The 12,233-nt window shown below is 35.6% G+C and overlaps 2 protein-coding genes and 1 long non-coding RNA gene across 3 annotated transcripts; all 3 read left to right on the top strand.

Annotated features, from left to right (window-relative positions):
* The first annotated feature begins 477 nt into the window (after positions 1 to 477).
* Positions 478 to 1,778, top strand: LOC106364199 (NAC domain-containing protein 41-like). The gene is made up of 3 exons (XM_013803823.3): positions 478 to 924; positions 1,012 to 1,283; positions 1,376 to 1,778. The coding sequence occupies exons 1-3, from the start codon at positions 738 to 740 to the stop codon at positions 1,496 to 1,498; spliced, it is 582 nt and encodes a 193-aa protein (XP_013659277.1). The 5' UTR covers positions 478 to 737; the 3' UTR covers positions 1,499 to 1,778.
* A 609-nt stretch (positions 1,779 to 2,387) lies between these two features.
* Positions 2,388 to 6,520, top strand: LOC125593348. Its single transcript, XR_007329271.1, has 5 exons — positions 2,388 to 3,677; positions 4,069 to 4,505; positions 4,591 to 4,638; positions 4,957 to 5,198; positions 5,289 to 6,520. It is a non-coding gene; the product is annotated as an uncharacterized LOC125593348 (long non-coding RNA).
* A 1,726-nt stretch (positions 6,521 to 8,246) lies between these two features.
* BNAC09G26950D lies at positions 8,247 to 10,200 on the top strand. Its single transcript, XM_013803822.3, has 3 exons — positions 8,247 to 9,309; positions 9,592 to 9,656; positions 9,735 to 10,200. The coding sequence occupies exons 1-3, from the start codon at positions 8,676 to 8,678 to the stop codon at positions 9,900 to 9,902; spliced, it is 867 nt and encodes a 288-aa protein (XP_013659276.1). The 5' UTR covers positions 8,247 to 8,675; the 3' UTR covers positions 9,903 to 10,200.
* The last annotated feature ends 2,033 nt before the right edge of the window (positions 10,201 to 12,233 follow it).

Below are 12,233 nucleotides of genomic sequence, written 5' to 3'. Positions count from 1 at the left end.
ATTTACAGTATTCCAATACTAGTTATTTGTGCAATTACAGTTAAAATTTTGGAATTTTTTTATAAAATTTAATATTTTACAAAAACGAGAAAATATTGTGTATAGGAGGTAGGAGCTATAGAGCCTCATTTTGGGAGAGGAACTTTATCGGAAAAAAAAAAAGACTTGGTTATTTTGTTACGGGGGTGATTGGTAAGTGTTGTGGATTTTATTTTTTGGTTTTAAAATTATAGTTGTAGATTTATTTGCTGTAACTATTTTTGTTGTAGCTTTGTAAAGCACTATTTTTTTTTTGCTCTAGAAACAAAGCTTTCTACGGCCCTTTTTTAATTTTTCAAAAAAAATTTTGTTGAAATTTAAAAAAAAAAAAAAAAATTGATTGGATGACATGTATGACGTTAAACTAATTTTTGGCTTTCTAGAACATCTACGGCCTAAACCAATGAACCCCCACGGAAAAAGAAAAGTCGTATTTAAAATCTTAATAACGTTGACTGCATGGGCACATGAACAACAATTTAATCGCGATCCTCCCTTTTTGTTCTACAAAAATAATATCAATTGAACTCCAACTCTGAATTGGCAGTTAAGTAACGATAATTTATCATTTAATCTCTTGAAATTAATTGTAAAGTATTTAAAGGAAAAGTATTATCCGCTTTTGCCGAACTAAAGGTGATACTCATATAAGTACATAAACAACATAAACCAAACACAAAACATATCGATAAGTACGGATGGACATTTCTACGCAAAGATTTGCCATGAACGGAAGAAGTATGAGACTACCTCCTGGGTTTCGGTTCGATCCGGATGATGAAGATCTTGTTTTCGAGTATCTAGCCAAGAAGGTCCTCCACGGTCCGATGGACTTCGACCTCCCTGAGCTCCGTTCTTGCAATGTTGATCCTTGGGACTTGCTAGGTTTGCTCCAAACTCTTCTCTCTAGTCATATTAAATGTATTGATTAATGTGGTTTAAAGAATGTATTGTACGTATACGTTGTTATAGGAGATAAGAACACGGAAATGTATTACTTTGTGAAGAAGGAAGAGATAGAGAAGAAAGGAAGAGAGACGTTATCCGGTTACTGGGAAGAGTGTGAAGAAGAGGAAGTAATGGAATCTGGAGATCGTGGTTGTAATCATTTAGAAGGAAGGAAAAAGACATTTGCTTTCTATATTGGGAAAAGACCTCGAGGAACAATAACTCCATGGATAATGTACGAGTTTCGGCTTCTTTCCTCTAGGGCTACACGGTGGTCATCGTCCTCTCTGCCTCGCGTAAGCCATGCGTCCACTCGTTCGTTCTCGTATTAGATTCGAGCGGTTATTTTAATGTTTTGATAGTTTTGGTTAATGTTTTGGCGGTTAAGGGTGCGGTAGAGAACTGGAGAGCGGTGAAGGTGATCGTAAAGGAAGAGAATGAGGAGGAGATCGAGGAGGAGGAGCAGGCGTCGGATGAGTCAGATGGCGAAGAGGTTGTTCAAAGCCGGTGAGGTTGTTCAAAGCCGGTGACGACCGATCGATGTTGATGCCACGTGTATTATGTACGCAAATGGTTTTGTAAGTGGCAAATCATTTGAGTTTAGTTAGTAACTTGGTACTGATCAATATAGGGAAGTATCTAGATGAAAATGAGGCTGCTTAATTTGTCTTATTGGCTTCCAAGCCTTTTGGAATGTAATAGAGGATGTGTTGCCACATGTGGCTTTGACTCTCCCGTCTTATTTATCTTCTCCCAAATATATATTTAATTATCTATTATCCTTTCATCAATAGTTATCTTGAATTCTAGATTCCTTAATATAAGAACCCTGAAATCCATACATTGCTAACTTATGGGGCTTATTGACTTGATTAGATGTATATATTTCAGGGGGTGTAACATAGCGGTTCTCTTATATTCAACTTCTTCGAAAAACATATACATGGTTAGTTCATGAAGGTTATTGACTAATTATATAGATTTCTAGTACATATGGGTGACGATAATAATTTATTCTTCTTTTTTTTTTTTGAGTGACTGTCCTTGTTTTATTATTTTCTACAATATCACAGTTCTGGATACTCGATAAAATAAAAGATTGAAGCAATGTTTTTTTTTCTTTTTTGTCACGAAAAGATTGAAGCAATGTAACTAGAATAATTACAGCTCTTAATTTGTTGGTTGTGTATGAGTTCAATTTAGGTTATTGTTTTCATATTCTTTTGTAAGCAAGTGTGTGACAACCCGTCCTGCGGACCCCAGATTTCACAGCGCTGCAGCGCACCGACTCTAATCCCTCACCGTGGGAGCAACTGCCTCCACATCCACCCGTAGGTTATTGATGCGCTTGGCGTTACTCGAACCCAAGACCTCACCCTTTAACAACTCTCCACAGGACAAGTTGTCACCAATTGAACTGCAGGTCTTGGGTTCGAGTAACGCCAAGCGCATCAATAACCTACCGGTGGATGTGGAGGCAGTTCCTCCCATGGTGAAGGATTAGGGACGGTGAGCTGCAGCGTTGTAAAATCTAGGGTCCGCCGGACGGGTTGTTACAAAGTGGTTCAACTACTTTTATGTGCATCAATAGAACCAATAAAGAATTTTTATTTTTGGTATTATATATCTATCTATATATATAAAAGAGGGTTTTAATCCCTCCCACTAAGCCACCTCAGATGACAGCATGGAAATTCGTTTAATGTCGTGTTGACACGTGTCCCGTACGAACGAAACTCAGCGTTTCATTTAAATGTGTATCGTCGTGGGCTTTCTTTGTTTGGTGCATGTTGGGCTCTGGTTTTGCCATCCGGCCCGAGAAGATTGAAAACGCATTCTAACGAGACCTCTCTTTGGCGGAACTTGGCGGCGTTTAGGGTTCGTCTCTTCGCTTTGTTCTGCAGCGACTTCTGATCTTCCTCTGTATAACTGAAACGCTTTCAGTTATGTATCTTTGTGTTTAATCCCTTCTTAATTCGAAGCCTTGAATGTGATCTTTTTCTTCGGCGAGTCAGTATATCGAAGAGTATAAAGGGGTCAGCATTCCTCCTCTCGAAACCATCTTCTAATTCTTTCTTACTACGTTTACTGAGCTATCTGTTTAACTCAATCACGAGAGACGCTTATCGTCGTCTTCCCACCGATTTTAGGGTTTTCCATCTTCTTCAATTTCAGACAACAACAATGGAGTTTCAACGATTGACTCAAATTGTTGTGGAGAATCTCTGAGTGGGTCTTCAATTGTGTCTTCCTCTAATCAAAACATAAGGCTCATTCTCACCTAATCCTCAAATTAAGTTTACTTTGACCTTATGCTTATCATTGGCTTTGTGGCTTTGCGGCTGCGCCTACACACAAGGCGTGATCGACATCAAATTTCACGAGTTTGACGTTGCAAAAGGTGAGTCTTTCCATCCGAACGGTATCTCCATGAATGCATCATACTCTTCAGAGGCGGCATCTTCGTGCGATTCGTCTCCATTTAGTATGGTATTTACTTCTAGCGGTAAGAGGGCTTTGCGGCGTACCGGGTCGAACTTTTAAAGTTCACTGAGAAGGGATATGCCAGAGGAGAGAGATGAAAGTGATTGAAGTAGCAGTTGATGACGATTGGTTGTCTCCATCGCCGAAGATTGTCTTCGATAAAAGAAAAAAAAATCCATGGAAGATTCTACTATTAAAGCTTTGAGGTAGTTTTCTATATCCTGAGTATTTGTCATATATGTGCTTCCCATGTTGCTATTAGAAGCTACGGTGTGAACACTGATAGTTTTAATTTTATAATGCGCTTTGATAATATCATATAGAAAGTTTCTTTGTAACTTTGATTCTTAGGTTTTGAATTGAAATATGCAATATATTAGAAGCTATGGTTTTGTATGTCTGTACTTTCTATGTTACTATTAGAATCTACTGTTTTTTCCAACGTTATATATCCCATGGTCGATTTCACTTTCACATGAATCTATAAGTTTGGATGCTGCTAATTGTCATTTGTTAATTCGCCTTACTGATATCACCCAAAGAGTACCAATTATTACGCTTTGATTCTTATGTTCTGAACTGAAACATGCATTGCAGGTCAGAAACTGTGGCAGATTTGATTTAGAAAGCCAAGGAGTCTGCTAAGAAGCTGAAGTATCTCTCAAAACATTCTTAATGGCTGCTTCTGCTCAGACACCACCAAGCCTATTAATGACAAAGCCAAGGTTTTCAAATACAGGACAAAGAGGACATAAGAAATTATGGGTGAATGTCATGATATGTACAGAAGATGTAGCTAATGTGTGTCGACATGCTATTTCTCGGCAAGGTAATCCTAACAGCAGTGTTTTAATTTTTACATTTATGAGAAACTCATCTTAGTTATTTTTTTGTGAAATCTTAAGATTAGTGTCTTAATCTCTAGAAGAATCTGGAATTTCTCTTCTAAATGTGTTGGACAGGTTTCGTTTCCATTCATTTAAAGAATTTAAAGAATTTTAATAACTGTGGTCTAAGAGGTGAGCTTAACTCTGGTAAGTTCTGACGTTCTTATAATATGATGGTTTTATCTGTATTGAGGCTGGAAGCTTATCTTTTGTTTATGTTTAATTTTTCCAGAATTTCATTCAGAAGATGAGGAAATAACCATGGATGGGTCTCAAAATGGTAGGTTTACTTTACTGTGTTAAAGTTTGTTTTGTGGCATTGTTACGCTATTAGATTGACACTATTATTTAGAATTGGAAAAATCCAACGCCACTGGGCTAAATGATCAAAAGCCCAACCTTGAAGCTGGTGAATCTGAGTTAGATTACGAAGATAAATCTGACTCTTGACTCTGATGAGGTAGATTTTAACTACGTTTAAGTAGTGCAACCTTTTTTTTTTTTGATGAGTTGTGAGTAGCATAGACTCACTTAATTTGTTGAGAGCCATGATCTTGATACTGATTTCGGAAATGTAAGGCATGTTTTCTTTATTTAGTTTTAGATGGGTTCAAATGATGATAAGTCAGAAGAAGAGGAGGAAACAAGAGTAAAGGTATTTTCCTAAAGAATTGGCCCTTTGCATTGAGAGCTTGCAAACTTTTTTGCTTTGGATCAATAATGTAAGGAATAAAGAAAAGGTGGAACCACGAAGCAAGAGACCAAATGGTGGAGCAATGGACAACAACAACATAGTTGTGTCAAAGAATCAGAAGTTGCAAGTCAGCAGAAGCCGTGCAGGTAACTACGCTTAACTCAAGATAGAGCTGTAAAAGCTAAAAACTTTTAATATGAACAACGTGATTAATGATTATGTATAAACTAATGTAGGAGAGCATAAGTGGCACAATTGGGGCGGTATTTATCCTCCAAAAAGAGACTAGAGAACGACCAAGTCACATTTTTCATATAAAGTTTTGATAGTTTTTCCTTATGGTGAATGGTTGAATGGATGAGGATGTTGTCGTTTGAGATGTACAATGTTTTTTTAATGAATTTGTTGTTTTCAAATGAGTAGTAATAATAAACATTCTGCCTTTGGTTTAATAAACTGATCATCAAATATTCAAACTGTTTACCGTTTTAATGTGGACAAACAATAGTTAATCTTGAAACTAGATGCAGTACTATATAAATATTTTTATAATATGTGTTCTCTAGATTGATTGTTTTATATAACGATTCACTTTTAAAAATATATATTTTAATAGATTTAAGAAATTGAGATGATTTCGTTTTCTCCTTAAAATATTGTTTTATTCGATTCATCATCTAAAAAAATATAAGAAATACAATTTTATTATAAAAACTCTTTCAAAGTTTAATTTACTATAAATTAGAAATTTTGTTTATAAAATCTGTTGAATAAGTTTTTATGTAATTTGAAAGATAATTAATATGAAGTAATTGATAGAAGTATGACTTCACGGTATTTGATAAATCTTTTAAGTAAGCATTTTTGAAAGTACAAGCCATGCTGATGATAAGAATTAATCCAAAAATATATGAAGCTATTTTGAAAAAAAAAAAATCAATCCAAATTACCACTTATAATGAAACAACTGGTCTCTCTGTTCCCAACGTCTTCCAAGGCACATAAGAAGGCACACATTGCATAGTTGGAGGAGGATGCAGTTTCTTAGTCACAGACTCACAGAAGCAGCTACTAGAATGGTGCTTAACCATAGTTTTTTTATTTATTTTTTGTAAAACTTCATCTGCCGTTGACAATTACCCTCAAACTATAAAGAATATTGTATTTGGTTTTCCTCATATTTTCCCATGTATCAATGAACTGACCCACCTTTGAAATTTAACGGTGCTACAAGCAAATCTCATTGACAAATCTTGCAACTTTTATGTTATATGTAATATTTGTCGACATGGTAGGTACTAGAATAATGATCAAGCCTGTTTGTTATTTTTTACAACACCTTCTCATTACTGTTTTTTTACAACTAAGACCGTGCGCAACGGTGAGACTCATTGGAGTCCTTAGCGACAATGGTATTTCGGATTAATCCTGGATATTTTGGATTTTTTAAAAAAAAAAAAAAATGACCATTCATGGGCCGCCACGTAGTTAATGGGACCCGTGAACAGCGTAACGATCAATCCTTACCAAAGGATTTTAAGCACTCTTTTTTGCACAAACTCTAAGAAAATGGGCTCCACACTCTCTAAGGACTCCCTCAAGAGCTCCCATTGTGGATGCCCTAAGGACAATCAAATTTTGATTTCCTAATCGTACTTGGCCAATTATCAATGAATCACTCAGTCTTCGTTTTATACATGAGTAATAACGGTATAACAAACAAAAACTGTTACCAATTACACACCGGATATGTTTCCCGTAATATGACAGAACCTATTCTAGATAATGTTTTGCTCTGGTCTAGGTTGCTCAGATATCATACACTAACTGACGTTACATACCTTATATGGCAAAGAACTGCTGCAATTCGGATGAAACCACAACTTTACACGGCATAATAAAATCTACATCAACTGTAAAGCTTATTTAGATTTTCCAACCTTCCCATTCATAGTTTTTCCAAACTAAACAATATGAAATTTTGTACATCAGAACTTCAAATACGAAGCTTGACAATACAAATTTGAAAATTTGAAATTATTTTTAGAGCATGTAAAGTTTCATATTTTAAATTTTGAAATTTCTTTTGGAGATACTCTTAACACAAAATAATTTGGTTTTGGTTTGTACTCCATTATATGTTTGCTTCAGTTTGAAATGTATTTGCTTAACAAATTGTACAATCAATAAAGTCATTGCTTTAGTCGATAATGTTTGGTAATAAAAATATTTAACCAATAACTTGGAGATCCATTATATCAACACAAAATAATAAATAAATATATAAATATATATATATATATATAGAAGAAAGTCTATAAATTAATACTCGACAAATGAATAGACACAACTGGTCTTGAATTAGACATATGTAAAATATAACTTAATTCGGTAAAATAATAATAACATTACTATTATATATAACTTTATACAAACATAAACAAATCATTTAAAAAAAATGAATTCATCTTTCATCTTTTCTTTATAAAAAAAATCACTATTCTGATGTTTTAATTGAATTATAGATAAAAGACACTTATGTACTACCATCAAATTCAACGCACATTATATATATCAAATAATTTAATTTAAGTAGAAAAAATTTAACTAATATTTAGTATCATAAAGTTAATTTGTTTGGACAACCAAAGCAATTATTGTAAAAAACAAAATATATCTCATCACATATAAAATCTTCTCACCTAAAATTTTCTAAAAGTCAAAAATCTATCATACACATCTCTTGCAAATGCAAATCTAAAACATAAACCAATAAATTATACAAATAATAATAACCTAAATCACAAGTAAACTATATTCCGCCCGTAGGGCGGGCCGACCCTAGTACATAATATTAAGAGCTAACCAAATGGTGGTAGCCTAGTGGCAATCTCTTGGGGCTTGGTGTGTACCCACATCAGTCCTGGGTTCGATTCCCACTGGGAACTAAATTATCACTACTTGGCCAGTCTGGGCTTGGGCTTCGGCCCAAGTGGTTTACATGGTGGGCCATAACAGATGATTGGTCCACCCCTTGGCATTAGTCGGAAGGTATTCCAAACTCGGGTCAGACAGTGTGGTACGCTTTCGGACTAGTCCACTCTGTAGAACTAATTGCGTTCCTCCCGGGGCCGACCGGATCAGCCGATAGGGTTTATCAAAAAAAAAAAAAATATTAAGAGCTTCATGAGTAAATACGAAGAAGATTCTTCTAAAGTGAAAGATCAGGCAGGATACGTTGAACAATGCGTTGAAGATTACAGTAAATTAGTCACCGAAATTATCTGTAATTGAGGAGAGGCTAACTGTAAGTCAAAAATGACAACAAGAATGAATATGTCACTTAGATAAATTTGCCTTAATAAATCACTAGTTGCCAAATTTAGCAAATAAATTGCAACTAACCAATTAATTCATCACACAATCTCAACCCTTTAACAGTCTCGCATTCTCTCCCTCTTCTTCATAAATATTATCTTCCATTCATCACCCTCTCAATTAATTGGCTCTCTTCTCTCCTCTTGTCTCCTTTTTTCTCAAGAATATACTCCCGCCACCCACCCGCCGCCGTATGATCTGTTTCGTGGCAGCGGTTAAATCATCTTTTTGTTATTTGTATTGATATGGGTTGCGGTGGTTCAAGGCTAGGAGGTCCAGCGGCGGCTAGAGCGGATGAGGGCGGCGTTGTCCCACTTCCGGCGGGAATACGTCCGCTTCTCCGGCGGAGATTTGAGGAGATGAAGAAACGGAGCCATGCAAACGTTTTTAAAGGGAACGATACGCTATCCAAGACGGAGCTTCTATGGCACAACTCATCCGAGGACGGAGACGAGAAGGAGGAGAACTTCGACAGCTTGAAGTTATCGGCTAAGGTGGCTCCTACGCCTGATCATCACGTGGAAGAGAAGAAAGAGGTTATTTATAAGAAGATTTCGTCCATAGATGAGATTAAAGAGGAGAAAGAGGTTGTTAAGAAACAAGATGAGAAAATTGATGATGCCATCAACGTTAATAAAGAAGGAAATAATGGTATAAATCATGATGGGGTCCTCATTGCTAAGAAGGAAGGAGATGATGGTGTTGCTCATGATGATTGTTTAAATCTTGATGAGGTCATCATTGCTAAGAAGGAAGGAGAAAAGGGTGTTGATCATGATGAAGGGAGGATGAGCAATTTAGATGAGAGGATGATATGTCCTGGATCTCCAAGCTTTAGGGTTTATTGCATCGATGTTGCTTCTGATGATGACAAAGAAGGTAAACCTTACGTTCTTAAATTTGTTTTAAAAAAACCTAAAGTTCTTAACGCCATTTTACATATATGCGTACCAAATAAAATTGTAAATAAGGTGAAATATGGCAACATTAATCATAGCGACATGCACGTTACACGTATGCATAAATTGCTGAAAATTCTTAAATCAAAAAACTATGTAGATATTACGTAAGATATGGTTTGTTTAGTTTTTGTATGGTTTTCGATGCACAGTAAGGTTCAAATTGACTTCATTAAAACAAATTATCCATTGTCTTTTGCAGAAGAAGAAGGTGAAGTCCCGAGAAAGTCGATGGAAACTGAAAGCGTCATCATAGAACCAAAAGAGGTAAAATATCGTTTTACAACAATTTAAATGAATTACCAATAAACAAAAAGTGAATCACATTCATTCATTATACAATAGGAAGAAAGCATCGTGAAAAAGGAGAAAAGAGAAAGAAAAGGAAATAAATTCGGAATAGCATTGCCAAGGAAGTATTTATCTAATGTGACTGCACAGTGCTATGCGAATGCAGGATGCATGGGCAATAACACTCACACTCGTCGTGTGCAAGAGAAATCGAGCCAGTGAATAATATGTTTGCCATCTTTGAATTGATTTGTTGAGGGAAGAATGATGTGTGGTGTTCGTACAAGGCCAATGAATATTTAAAAACCACCCCAACATGGAAAACACTAATACCCTTTTAATTATACCTTTATTTGTTTTGAGAGACGCTTATTTAAGAATTTGTACACCTCTTCGTCTCTTTGCTTTCTCTCAGGATAAGTTAGTGTTTAACGAATTTTACCTTTTTACTTTCACGTGGATAAATGTAAGTAATTGAACGTGTGCAATGAGAAAATGTTGTCTATCTGTAACTGTATTTCACTACAAGAAAACACAACATTAACGACGGCGAAATTCGTAGTAATTTCGTCATAAAATAAGCTTTACGAAGAATTAGCGAAGAAACAAGTTTCGTCGTTATTCGTTCATCGTTACGCATATTTCCTCGCCAATTCGTCGTAAACTAGCGAGAAACACATTTTGTCGTAAAGACGAAGAACAGTATTCGTCGTAAAAACCACGTAACCTTTCCACGTAAGAATGACGCTATATTTCCTGTAAATACCTCGAAAGTATTTCCTCGTAAATTACACGTAAACCATTTCACGTAAAATACTCGTTAAGCTTTCCTCGTAGTGTTGCCGTAAAGGTTTTCCTCGTAACCTCCTCGTAAACTTTCCATGTAATGTAGTCGTAATTTAGCTATGAATTTACTTCGATTTTTTATTTTCCAGAATTAAAAAATATAATAAAAATTATTTAATTTATTAATAAAAATATAATTTAAAAATAAACGTAAATACGAAAATATTTTATACATAAATAAGTTTTGAATTTATAATACAACCAACGAAAAGAAAAAAAAGAACTAAGGGTCGTTCATCGTCCGGTAGAATTCCTCACTCCTCTCTACATCCGCCTCGTCATGTGTGCCGGATGACTCGTCTGGAATGGGATTTTGTCATCGCATGTTCCTCAACAAGGACTCCCATTCTGGATTTGTGGCCGCTATAACGTCCAAGAAGCCCTCGACTCCACCAATACGAGCTGTGAACGAAGATTGCGTCGAGTCCAACTCGTTACGCAACTGAGTGACTTCATCATCCCGTCTCTGACCATAAGACGATGTCGCTCTCGGAACTTCGTTGACGGAACCAATCCCCAACATACGTCCCTTTTTCTTAGGGACAACATTAAAAACAAAAAATAAATATTGTTAGTAAAAAGTTAAAGTTAAATTAAATGAATAATAAAAAAAAAATTAAATTTTTAAAAAAATTACCTCCTCGTAAACTCTATCCACTTCAAGTGTGGATAAGATGACGGGTAATCTGTCAGTGTACTCCTAGGTCAGCTGGGTCTGGCGGTCTTCAACCCGACCAGCCAAGTCGTTGAAGATCTCCTCGGACCTAGCATCTAGAAATTGGCCCGTCTTGTTCTTGTGGTCCTCTCGTAAAGTTGCAAAAGAGACGGGAGAACTCTTTGGCCTAAAAAACATTTAAGAAAGTTAGAATATATATATACTAGGGTCGGCCCGCCCTACAGGCGGGATATACTTTACTTGTAATCAAGATTATTATTTTTTATATGATTTGTGGTTTGTGTTTTAGGTTTACATTTTCAAGAGAAGTATATGAGATATAATATTTTTTTTAATTTAAAATTAACCAAAAAACTAATTTTTACTATTAGCATAATTTTACTCTCTCTCTCTCTTCTCTCTCTCTCCCTCTCTCTCTCTCTCTCTCTCTTCTCTCTCTTCTCTCTCTCTCTCTCTCTCTCTCTCTCTCTCTCTCTCTCTCTCTCTCTCTCTCTCTCTCTCTCTCTCTCTCTCTCTCTCTCTCTCTCTCTCTCTCTCTCTCTCTCTCTCTCTCTCTCTCTCTCTCCACGCTACGGGCGTGTTAGTAACCAAAAATACATAAATATATCAGTTAACGAGTATTTCAAAATGTTTAGCTTACTTCAAATTTAAGGTGATATTAACTTTTATTGTGTATGTTTTGTTATTTTTTTTATAGATCGTGATCATCTTAATATTAAAATGTAAGAACACGTTAGTGTTTGGACAAAACTACAACGCTTCAATTTCATGTAAGAACACGTTTAGTGTTCCACACTCAGCTCATTCGTCCACCGTCCTCATTTTATTGTGATATATGCCGACTCAAGTTTAGAAGTATAATAAGAAAAATGCATTCTATGTATATATCAAAACTCAACCAATTTTGGTGACACAGAATCAGCCAAGTTAAATTGAATTCACAGTCTAGTAGTTGGTATGGAAAATATATAATTGAAATATACTCACAAATAACAATCATGCATACTCACACAAGATTTTATATCCATAAT

The sequence above is a fragment of the Brassica napus genome, chromosome C9 (assembly GCF_020379485.1).
Source record: "Brassica napus cultivar Da-Ae chromosome C9, Da-Ae, whole genome shotgun sequence".
NCBI lineage: Eukaryota > Viridiplantae > Streptophyta > Magnoliopsida > Brassicales > Brassicaceae > Brassica > Brassica napus.
The sequence above is the reverse complement of the archived record's forward strand: the minus strand, read 5'-3'. Positions and strand labels throughout refer to the sequence as shown.

Bases quoted from the DNA above. Each gene is read 5' to 3' on its own strand.
- BNAC09G26950D (XM_013803822.3), top strand. From the start codon at position 8,676: ATGGGTTGCGGTGGTTCAAGGCTAGGAGGTCCAGCGGCGGCTAGAGCG. The intron at 9,310-9,591 runs GTAAACCTTACG...TGTCTTTTGCAG, and splicing joins TTCTGATGATGACAAAGAAG to AAGAAGAAGGTGAAGTCCCG. The intron at 9,657-9,734 runs GTAAAATATCGT...ATTATACAATAG, and splicing joins TCATCATAGAACCAAAAGAG to GAAGAAAGCATCGTGAAAAA.
- LOC106364199 (XM_013803823.3), top strand. From the start codon at position 738: ATGGACATTTCTACGCAAAGATTTGCCATGAACGGAAGAAGTATGAGA. The intron at 925-1,011 runs GTTTGCTCCAAA...ACGTTGTTATAG, and splicing joins TGATCCTTGGGACTTGCTAG to GAGATAAGAACACGGAAATG. The intron at 1,284-1,375 runs GTAAGCCATGCG...TTGGCGGTTAAG, and splicing joins CATCGTCCTCTCTGCCTCGC to GGTGCGGTAGAGAACTGGAG.